General features: G+C 36.7%; 1 protein-coding gene across 1 annotated transcript in view; it reads right to left on the bottom strand.

Moving 5' to 3' along the window:
• The window catches only part of PTPRQ (protein tyrosine phosphatase receptor type Q), a gene marked incomplete at both ends in the record, with an annotated part of 146,358 nt that overhangs the window by 58,399 nt on the left and 62,761 nt on the right, over positions 1–25,198 (bottom strand). The window contains 9 exons of the mRNA XM_082008794.1: positions 5,083–5,352; positions 7,580–7,721; positions 9,238–9,389; positions 10,195–10,470; positions 10,752–11,042; positions 11,520–11,685; positions 18,493–18,638; positions 20,218–20,378; positions 24,095–24,215. Coding sequence (XP_081864920.1) covers positions 5,083–5,352; positions 7,580–7,721; positions 9,238–9,389; positions 10,195–10,470; positions 10,752–11,042; positions 11,520–11,685; positions 18,493–18,638; positions 20,218–20,378; positions 24,095–24,215 — 1,725 coding nt within the window. The remainder of the gene's footprint in view (positions 1–5,082; positions 5,353–7,579; positions 7,722–9,237; positions 9,390–10,194; positions 10,471–10,751; positions 11,043–11,519; positions 11,686–18,492; positions 18,639–20,217; positions 20,379–24,094; positions 24,216–25,198) is intronic.

Genomic DNA, 25,198 nt, shown 5'->3' with positions numbered 1-25,198 from the left:
TGCTAATTTCAGAGGGACTCATCATGACATAAAGTCCAGCTCCATATGAACAAGGACATCACAAATAGGTCCCAAATGATTTTACTAACATAAAAATGTAAAAAACTGTAGACTATTTTTCCCATGACTTGGGACTGATACTATCAGACATGCTTTAAAGGAAATTGCACAGTTGAGAACATGTCTTAAAAAAGCCTCTCTGGACTGTGTTTCTTAGTCCTTAGCACATTAGAAAATTCAGTTTCTAACTGTGGGAGCTAAGCTCTGAAAAATCAAATCCTACAAATCTGAGAAATGCACACCTTCAAGCTAAGCTTAGAAAAGTAGTGAAAAGCTGTCAGTACTTGAGTCTTAAATAAGAATGCTCAGCTTTCCGACAAACTGGACCACTGTCTACTTTTCAGCAAACAATTTATTTGACCTGTAAATGCTTTCAGTGTCATCTTTGTATGTATAGGTCACCACCATTTCTTATACATTAATCTAGAGTTGACCTAATCCTTAAAAAAAATTATTTCATCCTACATTATATGATTCTTCTATTTTTATCTATCTGCTTATAAAAATAACATCAATGCAATTTCACTGGCAGCAATGAAGTAATCATTGCACTTGTCTGGTGAAGATTTGCCATAAACATCAATCAAAGCCATTAACTTACATTGGGACATACCAACTAATCAGAAAATCTAAAAAAAAAAAAAAATCGACATTACATTAAGAAAATAGAAGTCTGTTAGAAAATCATTTCGGTCATCTTGGAAAGAAGTGTTTCAAAGATTCTTAGCCACGATTCACTCTGAAATTTTTGGATGCTTTTACTTTAATAAAGTTTGGAAACATGAACTTGCAGCATGGATTGCACATGTGAAACACAATGCTTTTTTCTGTAGTGGTGACAGGGGACACCAAAGCTCTTCCACTTCCAGTGCTGTGGCCCTGCAGTAGGCTGATCCCTCTGAACAACCAGGCCAACACACTGCACTGCACGCTGCACTGCACCTCCTGCTTGGGGCCCTAAGGACCACTTTAAGGTACAGGCTTAAATGATTCTTCCAGTGCATTATGGTCTTCTATAGTTCTTTTCACAAGTTAATGAAGAAATTTGTGTAACTCCAACTCATAGAGCTGCCATGAGCTGCCACACCCTAACAAAAGGATTTATGGTGAAGGAAACAGACCATTTCCTTGGATATGAAGAAGCCTTTAAGCCCATGCTACATTTTGTGTTCCTCACGGGCCTGGATGAAAAGGTGGCCCACATTTTCCAGTGGTAACCTCCACCCTGGAGGTGCAAACCCAGAATCTTTAAAGGTGTCCCTGTGCAGAGAGTAAAGACATTTTGCGCACAAGTAACAACACATTACATTAATTTGCCACCTCCACACCAAAAGGTCTAAGAAATTTTCCCATTACCAATCCTTTAAGGCACTACTCTCTTATACAAGGCATGCTTCTGGGCATAGCCACAAGTTAGTATTGACCAGCAAAATTAAGCACAAATTAAATTCAGATATGTTTCCTGGACAAATTCCTAGCCATATTTCTTTTAAATGTAAGTTATGAATTAATCTCTGTTTAGTAGAAAACAAATGGTAAGGACTGTCACCGTAGTACAATGGGGTCTCAACCTGTTCCAAAGCTCTGTGGTCAGTTATAATATTAAGTAGGACTAGCAGTAAGGAAAGAAAAATTACTCTGCATGTCTTACTACTATAATCAATATGATTAATATTTTCAGAAAAGAATAAAAAGTCTATGAAGAAAAACCTAAATTAAAAAAAAAATTAAAGTAGCAGCAGTTTTCTTTTGATCATTCATACTTTGAACCCCCAAGTGGCTTTTTAATTTTTGTTTTTATTCTTAACTGAATGACTATTACACTTGTCCCAGACTTGTGACTTAACTGAATCTTCACAGCTTTAGTGTGCCTTTGGAGAAGTTTCCTACCATTTTATGGCTCTTTCTCCCACCTAAAAGCTCACTCAACCTTAATGAAATTTAATTTTAATATGTGCATTTTCTTACAGTAATCCAAGGACAGCTATTCAGTCATAAAATCCTAACTCATTTATGCATGTGTACTTGCTATATTATCCTTCATGCCCTGTATAATATATTTAAACACAAAGTAGTATTACCACTACAAAGTCAACAATTTTTATAACATACTGCAGCCTGGCAGAGGTGGTTTACCGTGACAATGGAGCTAGATTAGACACAAAACACTACTAATCTCCTCATAAATTTAATCTTCATGATTCATGTTTAATTGTACCCAGATACGAATAAAATTTACCTCAAAAAAAGGCAAATAATCTTGCTAAGAATGTAAAGGTCAAACACCATGCAGTGAGACACTGAGCCAAATTCGATTTCACTTTATGTCAGAAATAAATGCATTGTCAGTGACTCAGTGCTGGCTACATATTCTGTGACTAATCTTAGACCACCATAAATAAGAAGCTGACAACAGCTATAAAACTGTTTCCATTCCCAACCATGAATCTCCAATTCCTAGTACCCAGTCACCACAAAACAATGCATTGCAAACACACAGTTAAGGAAATGTCCTAATAATAACTAGTTTGTTGTAAATATGACTAAGCAACGAGATGTAAGCCAATGCTAAAAGAGCAGGATAGGGTGTGCACAGTGTATGTGGCAAAAAATGCATATATTGTAGTATAAAACCTTTGCTTTGAAAAACTCCCAGTGATAAGACACATAAGCCACATGTTGTTACAAGCTAAGGTATTGGTTTTTTCTCCTGCTAGTACAACTCTATGTAATGTAGACAACTAGCAGACTGTGTCTCAAGCCCAGGTTTAATACCGCATCCAGAGCTTCTCCAGGCTTTCCTCAAGCACTAAGTAATAGCCAACCCCAAATTTCTCAGAAATCCCAACAATTAACTTTCCTAGGTGCCAGGCTTCTTCAACACTACTAGAAGCCTTTCCCCCATCCTCCAAGAAGGGAGGTACCTAAGAAGCCTCCTGGTCTTCTCTGTACCAGAGGGTAACATGCCTCCAATAAGACCATCTCCAAAACTTTTGGGTTTTGGAAAAGTTCAGTTTTAATCAGGCATTGTCCCACCTGTCTGCATACCCATCCCCAGTTTCAGTCTTGAGCTCTGAGTCAGGGTTGGCTGTCCAGCAGCCCTGCTTTAAAAGAAAGGGTGGAGGGTTACAACTGCAGTTGAGAAATGTACTTAGGTGCATGCTCGCATGCATCCACGTTCAGCACAGTTAAACTCATTACAGTATTTCCAGACAATGCTGTAAGATAGAAGTATACTCATCTCCAACACTTAAACAATGCGTCCTTCAAAAGATGATTTTGGGTGCTGTTGATGGACAGAAGTTTCTGAGCAAACAAGAGGGCAGATGACCCAGGCAGAAGTCTTAAGTAGCCAAGGAGCCAGACAGGAGGGGATCAGCAGGGATCAGAAAACAGCAGAATTTTGGGGGGGCTGTTGTTGATGAGTAAGTCAACTTAGAGAGAAAATTTTTATCAGAAACAGGTACGAATGTGCCACCTCATTGTTGAAATAGGGGATGTGGCCAGGATCTGGTGGGATGGACCATATTATGAGGAAGGGCAGTCATCAAAGTACAACCGGCTATTTTCACAATGTCGGCCACGTTATGCCAGCAAGGGGCTTGCTTTGCTTGTCCTCATTTAGAGCTCAGCCATTTCATCTGTAACCAAAGCAGCAGTAGTTCAGCTGATGATACAAACATGGTCTAGATTCATTCAGATGTGCACATGCACAAGCCTCATTTTAAGAAATGTGGAAATCAAAGCTCAGGGTGGGGCACTAAGGCTTTGTGAATAGGAGAGATCCAAAGGCTGAACCTAAAGAGGTGCATGCCGCTTGGGAAGCTACCAACAGGAAGTCTAAGTGTAAGGGTAAGTCTGGTCTCCGCCAAGTTTAGATCTCTGATTCAAGTCTGCATATTACAGCTGCTCCCCTCCACTTGTTACCCAGAACCTAAAACCCGTCACTGACATAGACTCTTCTATAATTTAACAGGACTGAGCAGAACTCACTCTTTCAGTTGAAATATATATGTGAAAAAATGCTGCCACTCATCTTTTAAGTTATTCGATAACTTAGTAATTAAATTAATATGAAAATTAGGTTTGGTTCCTAAACACCAGGGGATAGAGTTGTGCCCTCCCTATCCCACCCCCAAGTTTCCTAATGATCCAGCTGTTCTGAACTAAAAGACCTCCTCAACTCCACCGCATGAATTGATGTCACTGAAGAGGAAACAGCAATAGGAACTAAATGCAGTAATTGCTCCTGTAATTCAGTGCCAAGGTGAACGCTTGCTCTGTATCCTACTTGCTGAACATTATTTTTTATTGTTATACTGAACTATCACTAAAGAAGAAAAAACCAAGAGAAATAATCCCAAGTGTAGAAATGGCCCCTAACTGGGGAAGAGAACTGAAAAAGGCATTTACTTCCTGGACTGGGCATCGGGCTCCTCTCCACTTCCAGTTTAAAAGCTAGGCACACAGCTATTTATACAGAAGCAACACGATATTTTGAACAGAATTCATCTCCAAGTGCACAAGGAAGTTTCAGGTGCCAAACGAAAGCACAGCCAGGATTAGGTGAAGTGTGAAGTGTCCATAGAGAGAGAAAGGAAGACAGATTTTGGGTGACAATTCTTTACTCCAATGCCAAAAAAAAAGGCCTACATTCTTCTTTGGATTTAGCTCACAATTTTCTTTGTTGCTAAAAAATCCTATTTATCAAGAGTTCTGATGAAAGTCTGCTTGGAGAAGTTAAGGGCTTCTTAATTGCACAAATTCTGAACAGCTTTATTGTTTTCAGCACATAAAAAGGTACTCTGTGCTTTTTTAAATGGCAATTAATTCCATTCTCATTACCAAGTGTATTCTAAAACAGGAGAAAGAGGAAGCCCTGTTTCTCCTCATCCACTATTAGTATGAAATTTAAACAACAGAAGGATTTAGCTGCCTGAATTGAAGCAGGTATTTCAGGCCTACTTGCTTCATAGTCATCATTTAAATCAAACAAAAGAATTAACTTCAATAAAGTGTTACCTTTTTCTGGAAGTGTACTGGTATTGCATATCTGTTCTTCACCATCACCAGCAGATGTTGCAGCTTTTATTTTAAATTGGTAAGTAATATTGGAAAGCAGATTTCTAAAAGTATGCAACGTATCATAAGGTGAAAAATTTGTAGAATTTCCTTCAACTGTTACAATGTAATGAGTAATTACACCATTGGATGAAGCAGGAGGGTCCCAATGTACTAGGATCGATTGCCAACTCGTTGCAATACAATGAACGTTCTGGACAGCATCTGGTACTTAAAAGAGACACATGCACCAAAGATTAACTTTCCCACACAATTAAAATCATAATCACAGATCAATATAGTCAGAGAAGCAGAGCCAGCCTTCATAGCAAGGGTCAAATACTCCAGTGGCAAAAAAAATTGATATTGTAAAAGAAATACATTGAGAGATCAAAAATATGTCTTTGTCCTCATTAGATGGTTCCTTTCCAACTACTATAAACATGACTGATGCTAGTACTTGAAACAGAAGAGGCTGTCTATCTGGCTTTTTCCTAGTTATGTGCTCCAATTTTATTTTCCCATCTGCTCGTATTTTCCCCACGATTTTTTAATCCAAGTGTAGTAAAATATGCACAGTAGTGTGAAACACATACACATACTCCACAACAGTATCAACAGCAGAAGTTCCTTATTTATGTTAGCTTTGTTTCTTTTAAGCACTGTACCACAGCTCTGTCCTTTCAGCAGAGGCACGACCTTCACAGAAGTCACAGGACAGGTTTCAAAGCTGTCATAGCAATGCTATTACTTTACTCTTCCCCACCTCCTTGCTGGTTCCAGCAGGAGAAATTTTTTTAACGCTCATAAAAATTTAATAAAAGGTAGCAAATGTCATACTAATGCTGAAACTAGAGCAATTATCCATGAACAATTGTTTAAACAGAACAATGAATTAAAGTATCTCAGAAAGGGCTAACGTGCTGGCTGTACCAGCTAAGGGAACATTAATACATGGTGAGGGGTGCCCCAGTCTACTTCCTCTATTGAAACATGTCCAGGAATCCATGAGGTAGTGAAAAGACTGTCAGTGAGGTACCGGAAATAGAGGGAAATGCTCATTATCACTGCACAGAGGTAAATTAATCTCTTTAAAACAATGAATTTTTTTTTCACAGTTCAAAGAACAATCTTTTTTAAAAAGCAGTATCTGCAGAAGAAAGATTAACTGGCACTTTTAATACAGACTAGAGACAGAATCCTTAGATGAACTCAGTGAGGAACTGATCCAGCAATTGCCCAAAATCTGGGTTGGAGGGAAAGTAAATAATGCTGCAACTAGCTGAGCATAAAATCTGAGAAAAAGCTGTAAAATAACTAGACCATGCTCCTGTGGGCAATGGTCTCTCCAGCACTTCTGAAGAAAGTACCATGAGTATGGAATGTCAGTGATGAAATGAGACAACTGATGGATGACCATGGCTCTTCGGCAGGACAACCTCCGGCTGCACGGATCCAACAGCCAACCTGAACCAGTTCAGTGATGGTTCAGATTTCTCATGGTGGTGTAACTGCTGGGTACAATAAACAGCATAATTTTTCCCAGAACCCCTGTTTTATGAGCTCTGGAAAGAATATTTCATTGGAAGTGTGGTCTTGAAAAACTGTAGTCACCATATGGGATCTTTTGATACTTCATCTGCTCCCTTCGCTGTCCCAGAACCTGAAAGTTCAGACACAGCCTCCTAACCCATGCTAGTCCCCTGGCACTGACAGACCTTATGAAGTACATGAGCCTGAGCTCTGACCTGGCAAAGGAGCTACAGTTTTGCACAAAGGCCAGTTTCACAAACCCACAGAGCTCCTGCGCTCTCTTTAGTGAATGTTGAGTATTCACTTTCACATGATACAATTTTTCATTTTGCAACAACCTGCAACTTCAAAAGACATGTAGAAGGCACAAGCCAAAACTGCACATAATTAATTAAGCCAACTGTATTGCATAGTCCTCCCCAGTTGTCAGGAAGAATAAGATCTAATAAATTAGGATATTTAATTAGTGGCTAGCTTCCCTTCCTAAAATAAATTATAAAAATGTTAAAAATTTGTATTTCTTTAATACAGTTTCCAGTTCATTTGCCAATCTTTTGTCCAGCTGCTTTTGATGCTGCTAAAGTTTCAGTTATTTTCACAGGGATCTGAATTATTGCTTTGATCTGCAAAGGCTGATATCTATCTAATTTTCCTCCCTTTATCTGTGATGCTATTAAAAGATTTATAGTCACCATATAAGCCTCTTATTTCAGATGAGGACATTTCTAATTCTACACTTCCGACATCAAACTTCAAACTCAGCCTATCCGGTACAGTAGGAATGTGAATCTGCGTTACACAGGCAGAAGACAATGAGATAGTGTTATGTTACGTTTTCTTTGGAGAGAAGAGGAAGACTGTTGTTCAGCCATACAAGGAAAATATATATAAACAGAACTGCAGCTTACAAAAAGTCACGTCTAACCTGATTCCATCGTTGTAAACTGGACAGCATTACTGAACTGATTGCCATTCCCAAGCTTGGTAAATGCAGAGACACTGATAAAATAGAGACTGAATGGTTCCAATCCAACAAGGCTTGCCTCATGGTTTGAACCTGAAATGTTCTTAAGGAAGGAAGAATTAATAGTATGCAATTAACCTGTGTAAACATTGTGGGCCTCACCTTGAACCACTGAAATGAACAGAAGATTTAGAAACCATAGTTTTGCCTCTTCTACTCTGAGTAGCTTTCAGTTAAAGTAGTCCCTGAGCTCAACAAAAAAGAATGCAGGGTCAAATTCTTCCTTTCCTTTCTCCTCTCCTTGTTTCACTGTGGCTTGTGAGGAAGATATGCCGAAGGTTGGTATCATAATTACCATAGCATTGTTAGAACACATTAACTCCATATATGCCTTTTTTTACCAATACTGAAAACTCTTGTTACCTCCACACCACCACATCAACCCCCTCTCACCTTCTACTTCCTTATTACACCTCTGAAGTGGAAGAGGTCATGGAAGAGGTCAACATTACAAAACATGAAGAAACACAGGGCATAGCAGATGCAGGGAAGTGCTCTGGCCAGTTTCTGTATTCTAACTGGATTTGAGACTGCCTCAGATGGACAATGGAGAATAATCTTTGGTGGCCTCCATGAGCACCCAAAGAATGATCTACAGCCAGGCAGTTGGCTGTAGAAACCACTGTGCCACTTCTGTATGTGCACTGTGATCTCCCTCTTCCAAGGATTATGGAAGGAACTGGGGCGATGCCAGCACTTCATTCCACAAAGGGGAATAACAGCATACAGGCTAGCACAGTAGGCCACCCCATGGGGACCGATTTCCACAATGCATGCACTTGACAACAGCAAAAGCACTTCCCTTGCAGGCTAAGACTCTGCAATCAGGGCTCCAGTGCTGAGGGAGTTGGAGTAGTTAAGCTCCTCACAGTTCCACACATACCTTACACTGCATGTCTTAAACTCATATCTCACTGCAGCAATGTCTTTTCCCTGCACCTTTTACAAGTGTCTCGGGTGAACAGAAGTCACTATATAGTTTCTAAGCCTGAGATGCAATTCTGGCCTCAGCTTGCTGCCTTTACAGTTCATGGCACATTTCTTGATGCCATCCAATTTTTGTATATAACTTTATAGCATCCATTTAAGTTAAAATTTATTCAGTTATTCTTATTCTGCAAAAATAAAACAATGCAAACCTCCAAACAGTTTTTAACCATTTTTCAAGATGACCAGGAATGTCTGTCTTTTTTTTTGAAAGTCCACAGATGCTAGATAGCTAAACAAAAGTAGCCACAAAACAAGTAACTTCTGTAATTTTCTAACATCAAGCTTAGATGGAAATATGAGCTAAAGATTAATAAAGCTCATCATTAATGAAATATCAGAAGCTCAAAGCAAATTAAAATCTAACAAATTTTTTCTATCTAATTTGAAAATCTGAATTACTGGCATGGTGGGAGGGTAAGTAAATTGTCTTAACAAATAGGAATTTAGAGGAGCTTCATAATTCTAGGAGCATAACAGACATTTAAAATATTTCTCATATATTTTGTTCCTAAAGAATGAAAAAAGTATTTATCTGCCAAAAAATATTAAACACTTAATTATAAACATACCTGATAAAATAGTTTTTCACTGTTGTTTTGATAAATCTTAAAATTGTATCTCATAATAACACCATTAGGCTGAGGACTTGGATCCCATTTTAGCCACACAGAATCTGCAGTGTAGTTTGTAATGGTCAAATTCTGGGGTGGAGCTAATGGCACTGCAAAAGAGAAATGCTCTTGAGTTCCAAATTACAAATAATCCAGGCAAAACCAAACTCTTTGGAGAAGCAGGAGAACATATATGTTTGTTACAATTTGTATCTGAACTCAGCAAAACAGTACTTCGTTTCTATTTCAATCTTTTTCTTTCTTTTTGGTATGAAACAAATTCCATTAATCAGGAATACATGTTTAGTCAGCAAGGGATCTTCTTAGAGATCTAAGAAATCTATTAATTACTTAAATATTCCCATTGTCAGAACTAAGGAATTTAACAAAAGTCGTATTACATACATTACTGGCATGTGATATACTTCGTTTCCTACATCATATATTGAGCACAACTCAATATATATTTACAAGATATTTATATATATACATATTTACCATGCAGGTCAGAGGAGGTCCGTGTAAAGGAGACCTGTAAGAATGTGTTAGAAATATTTCCCTGTTTAATCATTTTTCAATCACGTGGGGGCGATGAAAAGAAAGGTACTGTTGCTTGTTTCAAAGTCCCCGAGACTTGGCAAACTATAACACATTCCAAAGGCAAAAGACATTTCTCCTTGGAGTTCTTTTTGTAATCCTATGCAGAATGTGACCTCCTCTTGCACACTGTGGTGGGAGGAAGAGAACTCAGAAAAGACTTCCTTTGTAGTGTTTTCTTCTTCTGAAAGCTCTTCACACACAGACCAATGGAAAACGAATCCTTCACATCAACTCTTTCCAGGTCTGATGTTCAAATCTAAGATGCAGTAACACGGGGCAAATATTTCAAAGTTTGTTACAATTGAATTTGCTTACCTGACTCATCTGCGTAGAACTGAAGCACGGCAGATGGACCAGATCCTTTTATTGTTCTTGCAGCTACATAAATGTTGTATAATGTGAATGGTAGAAGGTCTTCCAATATGATAAAATTATTGGTGGTAGAGAATGAGTTATTTATTTCTGGACCAAATAAATTTAAATCATAACTTATTATAATACCACTTGGCTTAACAGGAGGATCCCATGAAAGCATAACTGAGGTAGTTGAGAGATTTGAAAACTTTTTTATAATAGGTGCTGATTCTGGGACTACATGAAGAAATAAGAAAGAGAAAAACAAGGATAACCTCAGAAAACTACGAATTACAATGAAAAATGTCTTTTAGCTATCAGTTAAAGTTGTGCTCTGAGTGGGAAATTCTATTTCATGGTCTCAACACAGAAACGTGTAGTAGCTGCTTGTGTCATTGTATAACAAAAAAGCTTTAAGTAGGATGAGAAAAATAATCAATAATCTTTTTTTCTTTTAGAAAGCTATTTGGGTTTTTTTCTACATTTCCTTAGGAATGAATAAAATATACTTCTCTTACCATCTTCGTCAGTTCTTATATGTAGACTTAGAGCATGCAGTTCAGAAGATCCTTTATCAGTTGCTGGTGTGATTTTCAGAATGTAATCAGTATATTTCTCCAGATTGTCAAAAATGATGCTTGTGTTGTAAGTAAGGAAAGACAATATCTTATTGGTTCCCAGTTGCAATAAACTTAGAGAAACATGAAAGAAGACTAAGCCATTTGGCTGGGATGGTGGAAGCCAGCTTACATTTACAGAAGATGAGGAAATGTTTTGATAGACCAGATTTTCCACAGAACCATCTGGGACTATGAGAGAAAATAAGCAAAAAAATAAATGCATGGATTACAGTAATAAAGCATACAAAACCAAAACAGAAATAAGACCAAAGTATGATTAGTCTGTAAATCTCATTTGTAACCATTTGTACAACTTTTAACAATCATTTATGTTTCACTATCAAAAGCAAAATATTTTGAAGGCATATGTGAATAATCATCTATTTAAATTTGTTTAACAAGACAATTAATGATGGTTTAAGACAATATTTTTATTGCTCGTATCCAAAAAGGAAGCTTGTGAACTATGTGCTTAGTATTACAAAGCAAAAACTTAGAACAAAAAGTCTTCCTTGCAAAGAAAGATACTGCAGTGTTGAAAAACAGTACTCACTGGGTTTTTTTTTAACTTCACCATCATAACAGTAAAATAATTTTAAAGTTAGAGACTATTTAATAAATGGAAGCACTGATATACACTGAGCATTAAAAAAGTTATTAACTTACTATCCTGATCTGTACACACGTCTACTATTTCACTGGTTTTGTTTCCATCTCCAAAAGCTGTGCTTGCAGTTAACCATAGAGTATAATGGCTGTATTTTGCCAAGTCATCCAGAACTGCAGACTGGGATATACTGACATCGCTGTCATTACCATAACTTGTGAAATTCTAAAGGAAAAAAAAAGTGTTGCCATTAAAATTGTTATGTATTCACTGATTTCTCTTTCTAGTTACCCATTTAGCTATCACCATCACCAACAGATATGATTCATCATAGTGTTCAGGAGACATTAACCTACACTTTGACTCCTAATGAGTCCTGATTTTTATGGAACTACTCAAGCAATTTGTTGTATGTTATCTATCGCTACTCCTTGTAAGCACTACAGAGTACCTAATTGACTCTTCGTGTTGTTTGTAATTGTTGAATGACAATCCACCTTTTTTTGAAACACATTGTGTGTAATAGTGCAATGTGTTTACCCATATTGTATCGAGAAAATGACAAAAAAAAGTATCATCATAGATTACGTGATCACACCTGCGACTGCCTTGCCTGATCTGCATGAAGCGAATCAAAGGACTTCTATCACTTTATTTCATTTTTATGAGAGTATATCTTACAGAAAATTGTCTGATTTTGTATTTAAAACTTCCAGTGGCAGAGAGCTCACTGCAACGCTTGATAAACTGTTTCTTTTGTTAGTTGTTCTTTCCGTTAAAAACACGCCATTATTTCTAATGCGAACGTCTATACCCAGTGGATTGTATTAAACTGAAGGAACTGACAGAATTTCTTTTCTTTGTGCGGTTACTTGCTAACAAAAGGACTGCACCAGAACCAAGTCCCACTTTCTTTTGAACTATATAAAAAATTCCACTAAAACTGTGACTGTAGCAATAGGTTGGTGCTCTAGATCAGCCCCTCTGAGGAGGCTATTCCTGTTTGGAATGAACCATTTTGGAAACTGAAAAGAAAAAATATAGATCAGATTATTTATGTAAGGTCAGCCATACCACATAACTGAATGTGTCAAATCACCCACTGCTTTACAGGAACCTGACTTAGATGATCCAAAGCAGTTTGGTTCATGATCTGAAAACTATTGAGAGGTCATGTACCCCATAAGCAAATCAGCTCCAGCACTGGGTAGGAAGTGAAAACTTTGCTCCTCATTCGAAGAGTCAGTATCATTCCTCTCCAGCAGACACATTGGCCTGTTGAGCAGATGGCACGGGCAGCACTTCTTAGGATCAAAGAAGTCCTCCTAATTTTTCAACATAGCAACATTTTCATGGTAAGCTGGATTTTGCCTGACCCCCTGATGAATTGCCTAGTACACGTTCCAGTTATTTGGCTTGCCTGCTAGTTTCATTGTCACGTCTTATTTGCACCCTCCATCTCCTTAAAATCAAAGCTCGCTCTAAATTAAATGCTTTCCTAAAAAAGAGAGGCTGTGATAGCAGACTTACTAAAACAGGAGGAAGGTGACTGTAGTGTTTGCTTATTTAAATTCAGAAATACCACATATAAACACAGGCATACTAAAAACACATGCTAAAAATGTGTTATATTTCTCTTGAGGAAAGTTCCTGTTGAAGAAGTCACTGTGAAACACTCTACCAAACAGTTGAGTCAGTACTGTGGAAACTGATACTTCAGTATACAGCCTTGATGTCTGTCACCAATACATACCAGTTCGTATATCTAACATAATCACCAATTTTTTTGTACAGGCAAAATTATTTTATTTCTGCAGAAAACAATAGGTGATACACTCATTCATGTCTCTGAGATTTTTATACCAGTATCTGAAGACCTAGTTTTGCCTACAGTCACTGGTACTCACATAACATAAACAGGTCAACAGTTTGTTTGGCAATGAAAATGTAAGCTTTTGTTTTGAATACAGTACAAAACCTGCACAAACTGGCGGTATAAATCGCTATATCCACTCCTATTAACAGACTTAAAGCACACTGTTAGGTTTGTCTGAAAGATTAGGTTAAGCCAACATCAGTCAAAATACTAAGAAATTCCACCTTAATATATGACTTTTTTCTAAACAGAGATGGAAGCTCACACTATCTTCACATAAGTAACTGAAAAAGTCTGAGAAAAGTGTTGCTTTACACTTGGGTAGGGTAAAATCCAGGAAACAGAGGATCGAATTCTAAGGTATTTAATTAAAATTTCTGATGCTCAAGCAGAGTACGACAGAAAATACCTTCTGACACTAACGCCTCATTCTACTACTCTCCTGTTGTTATTATTATTATTATTGTAATTATTAATAATTAGCAAGTGATAATATAATAAGATAAAAAAAGGACCTTAAATAATTTGAGTTAAATAATGAGTTTTCAAGGTAAAAATATCAAAGGACCACATCAAGTTTTGATTCTAGATTTAATGGGAATTTATTGCTATGAACAGCTGAAAATCCAACTCTTCGTTTAAAAAGCATACTTTCACAATTTAGTCAGCTGTCTGCCAGCTAAGTACACAGTGAACCATCATGAACACTGTAACAATAGGCTTTCTGGTGGTTCAACACAAACTGTGTTAAGAGGTAGTTCCCTTACTAAGAGGAGCCTCAGGACTGATAGCTGGGGACTACCTCAAACTTCTGATATGACAAAATATTAGAAAAGAATGAACACATGATTAAGAGTAAGGGTGAGCAGGAAGAACTGTGTGGGTACTGAGAAAAGATGAAACTTGCCCTAATTGTACCCTGGGGATAGAACACTATAGGAAGTTTTACAATTAACTGTGGCTGCAGATGAAAGCAAACAGCTTAGGATCTTTGGCTACAGCTGAAGAAATTCTTCCTTCTGTCCCCTTCTTCATCCATACATGAAAGAAGTTTTGACATAGCAAAGTATCAGATTATTAAAAGCAGCTAAGTGTAAGCAATACACACAGGCCATGAAAGTGTCAGCAGAAAGTAGTATCTTCTTCACCCCAGGAAGCGGCAGAAATTTCCAGTGGCATAAAGCTGTAATTAGTTGTATACAGACAACACAGTGCTGCTGTTCACGGTTAACCCTTTTCCCCTGTTCTGATGTATTACACTGCGTTTTCAGTTAGAGTATCACATACTTGACTCTGGCAATCAGGTGAGAGTGGTGACACTGTGAGGGCTAATCCAAGCCATCCCTCAAGGAGTGTAATGCACACTGCCACAGTACCAACCTAAGCGAAGATATTTGCTTTCTGTTTGCCGTACCATTCTGAGGCCATCTTTTAAAAAATTTGCAGTGTATTTTAGGGAAGTTCCCCCTTTATCCCTATTTTGGTCATATTGGTGATAGAAAAGGTTTGATTGTTAAGTTAATATAGCACATTGCTTGCATCCTTTGTTTGCATCCCAAGGGCAGACCGAGATGAATTTTACTCTGAACTGTAACCAGTCACGTTCACTTAGTTTGGCTTGAAGTAGGGAGTTGGATGATTTGGGGTCTAATGCTCAGTCTCTAGAAGGGCAGTGGGCTTTTTTTCTCTGTTTAGCTCCTGGTTCCCCTGTCTGGTTTGGCAGAGCAGGATAGCTGTCGTCTCTACTGAAATTCCTACACTGGAGAATTTTCTCTAAGCAGAAATTTATATTTGTAATTAGCACCTTTACCACTTTCTTGCTAATCAAAACACAAGTATAGAGATATTGAAGAAAAGTGTTTATTCAAGTCAATGGTATCTCTTACAGATCAGTATTTAGCAATGAGACAATTACTTCCACAGGTTATGCGACTTCTTTCCTCAATAAGACTGGGAATGTGGGCAGTATGATTGTTTCAAGCACCGTGCAAGGAACCAGGGAGCAAAACTTGCAAAACTGGTATTGCAAACAGTGAAAGCTTGAACTGTAGGAATCCAGCAGTGTCACAGAGAAGTGATGTGAACAAGAGGTATAGTGCCATGTCATCTGTGTAGGAAGTGCCCTTCATCAGAATAGATGCCATATCTTTACTGCACTGGGGCAAAGCAGTGAACATAAACCAAAAAGTAGCATTTTCCCTAGACCTATGGCAGCAAAAAATGAAAGATAAAGCTGAACTTGAACCTAGTCTAGTTCAAGCAATGGTTTCTTCTAATTGGCTACTAGTCATTCCTCCCTCTCTGACACTTATTCTTTTACAACCTGTCAGCATCCCCATAGAAACAGCCCACTCATCTACCAAAATCCTCAAATCTAATCTCCATCACTAAATTCTTCCTTCGGCTGTTCTGGTTCTGAATCCTAGGTCTGAGCATCCCAGGCCTTCTGATCAGACAGCCGCAGTGTGATACTTCATGTAGATCTGTAAAGCAAAGAAACTATACATTATTTTTCTGCCCTATGAAGGTATGTAGGTTTTTTTCTTTTTAAAGGAAAACTATTTTTCATGCAAGTTTCTGCATCATGCCAAGGAGTAAACTGCATCCTTTATCTCAGGTCTTTTGTCTCCTGCCCCTCCCCAGACAAAATGCTTTGCTCTAAAGCTACTAATTTCCTCTTTTTAACATAGTCATAATCAGTGCTTTATTTTAATTAGGTTTTAATATGCCTGAGGAGTTTGAGAACATGTGAGGACAAGTGAGAAGTTGAGACAACAGAATAGCACTGGTTTTATCATGAATTTTATATCTATTTCAGATTATGACAACATTGGAAAATGTCAAATTTCTTGATATTCTTCAGCTGGGATGTTTTTTCAGGCATCTAGAAGATACACTTTAAAACTTGGACCTCTGTTGTTATGTCCTGATAAAGAAGCAGATGAAAGACTGGCAAAGAATGGGCTGCCTACAGCAGCGTGTCTGAGAAGGTGGGGTTCCTAGAAATGTGAAAAGATTATCTACTTTTTTCATTCTCCTGTATCATTTCCCAAACTGAAAATACAGTTTGGATAAACATAAGCAGAGTGGTCACCTAGATGCAGTGTATTTCAACTAAGGATTATTTCTTTCCAAATATGTGCAATACAAAATTTACCAACAGACCCTGCAACTACATGGTTATACTTCTAAGTTACAGATAGTTGTAAGCTGTATGTGTGCATACACTCATACAGCTTACCACTCTCTGCATGTGTCATATATATATATAATATATATAGATGCATATCAGGCTGGCTTTCACAAATGCATTTCTCTGTTGTAAAAAGAGTAGTATAAAATATCTGACAGAAACGAGCAGGGGAGAGTTGGTTTTTTTTCCTGCTTGAAATCTGTCTTGCACCCACAGGAATGCTGAAGTACAGAATAGCAGTGCAACGTAGACATGGTAGTTGCCATGCCGAACAGTGAACAGAGAGGCATGTGAAGGGCAGAGGGAGTTAAAGGGGAGCAGACAGATTAGGAGTGGATCATGATTTCAGAGATTAATGATCTCCCATGGCCCGTAAGAGACAGATGCAACAGCAGCTGAAACCTATCTTCTGATGGCAGAGGGATGGGTTAAAAATCAAAGCTGAAAGGGTGAAAACGGTAGTTTCCACACCTAGAAGTGAAGCTACTGTGAGTGCTTTTCTGCCATCTACCACATGATATGCCAAAGCAGCAGTAAGTTCTACCCATTCCACTATCCTTTCCTTGCCCAGCTACATCCCACAATAATGAAACTGGACCCTCACCTTGCTGGGCCAGTGCTACTGTGCTCCATCTTCCCTCTCTTGCTGCTTCATTTCCAGAGGGGTTTTAGCTCTCAGTGTATCAGTTTCACTTTACCCATTCACCTCAGAGTTCCACCTTCCTGAAGGCAGGAGTAGCCTAAGTCCGCAGTCCTCCTCTAAAATCCCTTGAGTTGTCCAAGGATTAGATAAATGTAGACACTCTTCATAGGCTGGGCTAGTTCAGGTAACGCACTGCTGTAAAGGTTTCTCCAGGGATTTGTTAAGCTAAGAAAAATGCTGTTGGTATAGCAGTGTGTGCAAGTAGAGTCTGAAGCTCTCAACTGTAGCCCTGATTTTAATCTCATCAGAACGTGAATTCATGGCACACTCCTGCTTGCATGTGAAACTATGCAGACAGAGCCTGGCACCCACACAGCCTCACAGAAGTCAGAGAAGTGTATTCATTGAAGTATGTCAGCAATTATTCAGTCACAGGCATTTGTAAAATTTGTGATTTTTTTTTCTAGTTATTCTCAAACACATGCATACCTCACACTAGACATATCTTGAGCATAAAGTAATTCAGTAGATGTAATTTTTCATGCATTATTTTCTTCATGAATTTGTATTTCTTTCTTTTCTTCCACATGTGTAAAGCTTGTGACCAAAAACCTGTAAAGGAAGCTTATTTCTTCTTATTATATTTCTGTATCATAATATATTCTTAGAAAGGAGAACAGAAAAATTATATATACAATTAATAAATGTGGTACATAATTAAGGATGAAAGTAGCAACAAAAAAAACTTACATGGAAATGTGCGGATCACCAAAAAATTATAATAACATTTGTCTTTTATGCTTTAACTTAAGAATCTCAATATCTTTATTTCTACATACTAAACAGTATGAAAAATATGAAATAATGATTTATTCACAACTGACATTATCTTCTTATTTTCAGTACTATATAAGCATGCATTAAAAAGTAAAACCAGAACTGTTACAGATTAGACTAAAATAAACAGTCTTAAAGATGTGCAATGAATGTAATGGGTCTTGTGTCTATATATCTATATATATTGTGCATATATATGTATTAGATGTATGTGTGTGTATATACATGTACATACAAACTTTTCGATACGGAATATTACACAAAATGTGTTTGCTTTAATGCTTAATGAAATTGAAGTCCAATGAGATACACGACACAAAACATGTTTAAAAGACGTGCTTCTATCTTTGTAAGTTAAAAAACTGCCTTGTGATAAAGGAAATATGAAAAAATATTGATAACTATAAAATTGAATGAATGTTTAATGAATTATTAGAACTCTTTATTGAACTCTACAAAAGAATAATATAAAAGTAAGCTTACCTGTATGAATACTCCTGAATCGTTTTTTAAATAAACTGAGTAGTACAGTATATTTCCATTAGGCTTTTGAGGAGGAGACCAGGATAGCATTATTGATGTGGAAGTGAGGTTTCTGTACACAACATCTTTTGGTGGATCACTTGGTGCTGGAAAAATGTTAAGTTTTAGCATACCTATCTCAAGGTTTTGTACATTTCAGTGCCCAAGAAACACCCACTATAGATTTGACAACATCCTATGTCAAATCAAATGTATTTCTGATTATGGTATAAAAACTGCTTCTGGAAGTGATGAAATAAAATAGTAGATGTAAATAAATTTTTAACACACTATTTCTTCAGGCACATTTGTATTTAGCTGCATTTCTAAACAGATACTCTTTTCTTACGGAATTTGTCCTGTACTTACTGCTTTGGGCACATGGAAAGTCTAATTTGCAGACATGGAAGTTGACTGACTTAGGCCTCTACGCTCCACACATAGTTAACAGGGAAAAAAAAGATTTGTTTCAGAAGACCTAAATTAAAAGCCTTGCTCTCGCTTTGCTGATTATAAACAAAATTTAGACTCCCAGCTCATGTAGGTAAACTAGATACTTGAGCTTGGACAGTATGATCATTTCTGTTTTTTCCTCTTTCCTCAGCCTATTAAATGTGCAGAAAGGACTCTGTAAGTCTTCTTCAATTAGCCTCTCCTCCTATCCTGTAAAGAATAGCAGCATATAGTCCTTCTCAGTAGCACAGTGATGTGATATAGGAACTCAAATTCAGTTCCGTAAGTCTGCTTAAGATAATTTAAATCCACATTTCTCACTATCCAAGAAAGTGCTCTACACAACAAGCAGCAGAGTACTGAACACTGGAAGTTATCCTATCCCTCTTGCTTTGTGCTGTTCTAGTTCATAGAAAATACTAAAATATTAATTGAAGAGGCAACTCAAGGATCAGTTCCTAAAAACCCTGCCCTAAAAAGTCAGTTCATGTTTCTGTAACAGCTTCAATAGCAACGACTGGGAATACCTGCAACCTGATGATTTAGACAGTCTTTTGAGGGATGGCTTGGATAGACGCTAATCATCCCAGTGATTGTGTGTTGGGAAATCAGTTTATCTATGCAGGATGATTCTAAAATATGTCTGCATACTATCCATTTTGGAACAGATCGTAGCAATGCAATTGACGGGAAAACCAGAAACAACAATTAAACTAAATAACTTTAAAAGCACAGTACCTAGTGTGATCATTTATAAAAGTTATCCACCATGTTACAAGTATAAAAATCATTACAATATAATAAACAAATCAACGTATGCTTACAGATTTCATTTTCAAATTAAAACCATTTCAGACTTGTGAGACTCTAAAGAGTATTTTCCTTATCAGAAGTTGTGTCACAGCAAGATAAAGCAAAGAACTATGAAGATACATTATAAAATTAATTTTATTTATTTCAACATTTAAAATTAAATTATTTTAATCTTACCCATCTTGAAGGGAACTGCAAAGTTTTGCTCAGTAATTAAACAGAAATACACATCATAATTTTATAGAGCCATAGGTACGTGCACTCACAACGAGACTGGGACAGACACACAGAGACAGGTAGCATGACTCTTCTTAACCAGTCAAATGCCACTTCTACTTTAGTAGCTTTATTAACCTAAATAAAGTTAACAGAAATTTAAGGCTGAATCAAATTAAAGATTCTTACTATATATAAGCTTACCTCCTTCAGAAGTTCTGAATGTTATAGTATCACTTTTTATGTTGCCATCTCCAAATCTTGTACTTGCTGTTAAGTAAACACTGTACTCATAATTATTTTCCAAGTCTGTGAACTGCAATGATGTTTCTGTTACATTAACACTCCTTTTTGACATTTTATTCCTAAAGAAAAAGTATTTTATTAATTATATATACCCACCATTTCTGTATGTATACAACTGTGGCATATGATATAAAATTGAAAAATGCAACATTGTGGTAAATACAAATATTTTAGGCTTCAAAAAAAGACTGGGATAACTTTTGTCTTTTACGTTGAAAAGCTCACTTTCGTACTGTTGCATCACAATAGGGCTCTTAATTTTGCTTTAAAAAAAAACCAAACACAAAAACCCCACAGAAATATATTTGTAAATTACATCAGCAAAGACAATGATTATAGGGAATATCAAGAAGGAACATGTCCATCTAGTAATTGCTACCAAATGGTTATGTGGTACCCTTGGGAAGGACACAGTAGGGCATAACTAAACTGTCTCCCTGGACAGGAATAGCGAAATATAAAAAGATTATAGCAGGGACCATGCCCTACTGTGACTCTGTGAAATTGGTCAGAAGGCTGAAGTTATAAATGGAATAATAGAAGATGATATGGAACAGGAATTAGCTGGTGCTGAGTTAATTCTGGTGGAATGTAGCAGGGGATCAGAAAGGAACTCTAGTCAGGTCAAAACCCGCGTAGAAAGACTGTAAGATGTAACATTAATAAAACACTGGTATTAGCATAGGTATGAAATGATTATCAGAAAGTAAAATAAGATACAGAAATAGCTAACTTGAATTCAAAAAGTCTGCTATTCCTCATTAAATTAACTTAATCTTTTATGAAAAAAATAGCACAAAAAAAAGCTAGCTAGCGCTCCATTCCTGCAAAGATTTCTGTACGAGTGGGTGCCCTGTGTCTTTAATAGGATTTCATACAGGGATGATAATTTGCTAAGTAAAACCAAATATCTTGCTCCAGGAGTCACTGTCGAGCTCTTCACAAACAAGAGAATTACTTCTAATTCTAAAAAAAAAAAAAAAAAAAAAGGAAAGGCTGATTCAAAATTATTAGATGGGCTGATTTTCATCCTTTGATACATAAATGAATGTCCCATTAGGAAAGATCACCATCTGATACTCCTGAAATAAAGTTACATTAACAAACAATTGCAATGAGTAAATTTTCTCTATCCCTTTCAGATTTTGAGTGGAATGTCTCTCAGCGTGGGAAACGCTCTTGGTAACAGAAAGAGTTAACAACACTTACATTCTTCCCAAACATGACACTTTAATAGTCAGTAGAGATACAAAAGGTTGCAGCTGCATTTATCAAATTCTATACAAAGAAAAGACATCTTTTCTTGGACCTTTGCCCAATATATTCTTAGTATGGAAAAACGGAGCTGGTTATAATTTAAGAAGAAAACCCAGAGCTTAGTGCTCTAAGCATTTCTGCTCTGATTAATTGCATTCTTATAACATCTTATTTGCCAACAAAACCCCATTTCTACAATCAGACACAGTAAGGAAGAAGAACAAAGCTCGGCGTGTTTCAGGAAAAGTTGATTTTCTGTTTAGAAAAAACAGAGATTGCAGTCAAAATAATAAGAAAACACTGATCAAAGAGAGTGAGAAAGAAAGTACCTAGCAGATTAAGCTAAGCCAAGGAATTTTAATGCAGAACAATAATATTAAGTTTTAAATGAGATCTTTCAGAAAGCCAGACAGAAGAGGTTCTAAGAAGTTGCATACTTTTGCTTGACAAATACAGGTACCATATTTTCTTAAAAATACGTACCTCAAAGTAGATCTAGTCAGTAATTATCTCAGAAAATATTTGCCGAATAGGATAATGCCAAAAGACAATAGTTATATGCAAGTTTTGTTAAAATGCCTTTTGCAGACTTGGGGAGTACGAGTTTATAGACTAAAGGCCTGCAGAATGTTGCTTTGCTACCTGCTAGCACCCAAAACGACCATGTCCTGTGACAAATTCCATGAAAGATAATAGCAATGAAAACATTACAGATATTACCCTTTCTATTCTAGTAGTTGTGGATTCTTGTTCCCCATCCATTAAAGAAAGGTTACCAAATTCTCTATAACTGTTGCAATATATTTAAGAGAAGGAACATTTATTTAACATCTGTACTAACCTTCCTCATTCTGCTTTATTGAGAAGCTCTGGGATTAACAGTCTCCCCCAAAATATATTTAATGTCTCCCAAAAGCAGGCACTATGGCATGGCAGTTTGCCTTGTCTAATCTCACCCTGCAATGCATTTTATTAAATTGTATAGACAACTCTGTTAAATACTTAAAATTCCTTTCCTTCCCCACCACCCCAAAAAAAACCTCTCCAAAGGAGGAGTGAAATTGTGGGTCCTTTGAAGGCAACAGGAGTTTTTCTCCAATGTCCTTGCCTCAAGATGATACCTAATGCCTCTCTAATTTTAGATACCACACAGTAAGGACAGATAAGACAGAGCAAGGAAGATATGGCAGGAAAAAGGACAAGGCTCACTGCAAAAAATCATGTGGTTGTTTAATTGAAATTTTTGGAAAGATGGATCAATTAACAGTTTTTAAAAAAAATCATTCTTACTAACTCCTTTGTCACAGTAACAAAAGCCGTAAGCTTTAAGGCAATATAAGGATGAAAAGTTGTATAACCTCAAGTCTTTGAACATAATCTGTATCAAAACCATAATCCTTATCGTGAAGTAGCTCCTTCCTAGTTAGAAGATAGTCTTTAATTTAATGTTTTTTGTGGTTAAAGAGCACCAGACTTTGCTAATACAGTACAAGTAACAAGATAAGCCAAATTTAATATTTCTGGAAAGAAGAGTTCATTCCTGTTCACTTTTTCACTAGCTTAACTAGAAGCTATAATTTAAAAAAAAAATCAGTAGGAACTGAGGCCAAACCCTACCCCAAAACTGTCAAGTAACATTAAAATAATAAATCTAAGCTCAATAATAGTGTGTTTATGATGACTGCTGATTTGCACATCAGGTTCACATCTCATAAAGTGCATGTTAGCATTTGCTTTCTGGACCTTAGTAGTGACAATAAAATGGTACAGCACAAATGCTCTGTATTAAACGTGATCAATTATACAATCTTTCACTCCCAGTAGAAGTTATACATAGATTGTTGAAGAGATGCCACATCACTAGAACAAATGATGTTATGCAGAGAATAGGACAGAAGCTGCAAGTTTTAAAGTGACAAAACTCCTTTTCAAAAGTGAAAAACGATCCCAGGAGGGATAACAGAAAAAAAAAAAAACCCACTAGGGAAAAAGAACAGATAGAAAAAAACCACATAGTAAATGACAAATATCTGTTAAAAAATACTCATTTGCTATAAATACAATAAATACAAAATATAAGAGTAGACATAGCTGATAGCACACACAAAGATTCTTAACATTGCTCTTACACACTTTCTATAAAAGAAGCAATATTTCTCTATTTTAAGCCTATTTCAAAGCTCCTTGACAAGTTAGCATAGGCTTGTGCCTTGCCTTACAATAGGCCTATCAGAATATAATGAAAATAGCCACCATGCTCTAATTTAAATTTGAATTCATTTACCATAACATAACCTTTAGAAAAATGTTGAAAATGCTTACAAAATATTTAACACCCCAGTTTTCAGCTACTACATTATATCTGGATTTGTATATACAAAAGGCTAGTATTTTAAGTGCTGGATGAATATTCATTCTCCAAAAACGTGTAATCAACAGATTGTGTAAGAAAAACCTAACATTCCTGATAGGTTACAGATTAATATTTATCCTCAGAACTACTTCCAGAAAATCTTACCAGACGTAAACTGTGTAATAGAGGATAATTCCATTTGGCTCCAGCGGAGGTTTCCATGACAACTTCACAGTGACACCCGACAACTGTTTTACGGAGAGGGATTCTGGAGGAGAACTTGGAGCTATAAAATAAATGAGAGAACAGGACACAACATCTTGTTAAACAGCTAAGATCGATGGGATACGCAGCATCCTTAAATAGGTTTTTAATTATTTGTGATGGAAAGTGAACTTTGTACTACACCGGTACAGTATCCATCGACTAATTTTAAGGCGCAGCTTCTTTTCCTTTTTCTGACAGATGATAAAAGAAGATTTTGCATGGTGGTGTTAGAACATCTGTTTCTGTGATTCAATGGAAAAAGTACTTCATGAGAAAACAGAGCAACGGGTAGGTCACAGTGATTCACCTACTGTCCGAGTACATTGCTGTAATTTTTTTTTTCCCTTCTAATAAAAGCAAGAGCTTTATAGGTATGAACACATGTAAAATATGGCAAAATAGTTCCCCTGAGGAAAAAGAGGTGCTGTAAAGAATTATACAAAGCAACAAAAGGTGGAAAAATGTATAAGCATGGCATTGAGGGATTATAAAAATCTGGGATACTAGGCAGCGGTAAAATCTATTCACTCCATCAAATAAGGACCACATTCATACATTTAACATGTCACAAGGGCGATATAAAGATAGGTATTGACTGAAACCTTTAAAATTCATTTTAAAATGCACTCTACATGACAACATATCACAACTGTGTAGAGAAGCAACGTAAGTCAATTAAAACATTAGAACATGTTTTATTTAATTCTGAAGTTCATGTAAATACTGCTGAGGAAAAATTGACCCATGTATGCATAAGTCATACTGCTCTGTATTAGCACGTTATTGAGAAGTAAATATTTTTCTTCATCTTGATTCATGGATATATGTATCACTATGAAGTAATATTAGAATGACTTTTGTTTTTCTCAAATTAAACCAAAGAGCATCATGCACTAAAAATTCAGGTCATAGCTGTAGTCATGCATGAAAATTGAGAATATGAGCATAGCTATTAGCAAATCTATGAAACATTTGGTCTGAACATCGGAACACTGTGTTCCT

This window comes from Phaethon aethereus (genome assembly GCF_964289735.1).
Source record: "Phaethon aethereus genome assembly, chromosome: 1".
Lineage (NCBI taxonomy): Eukaryota > Metazoa > Chordata > Aves > Phaethontiformes > Phaethontidae > Phaethon > Phaethon aethereus.
This window is presented reverse-complemented; position numbering and strand designations above follow the sequence as displayed.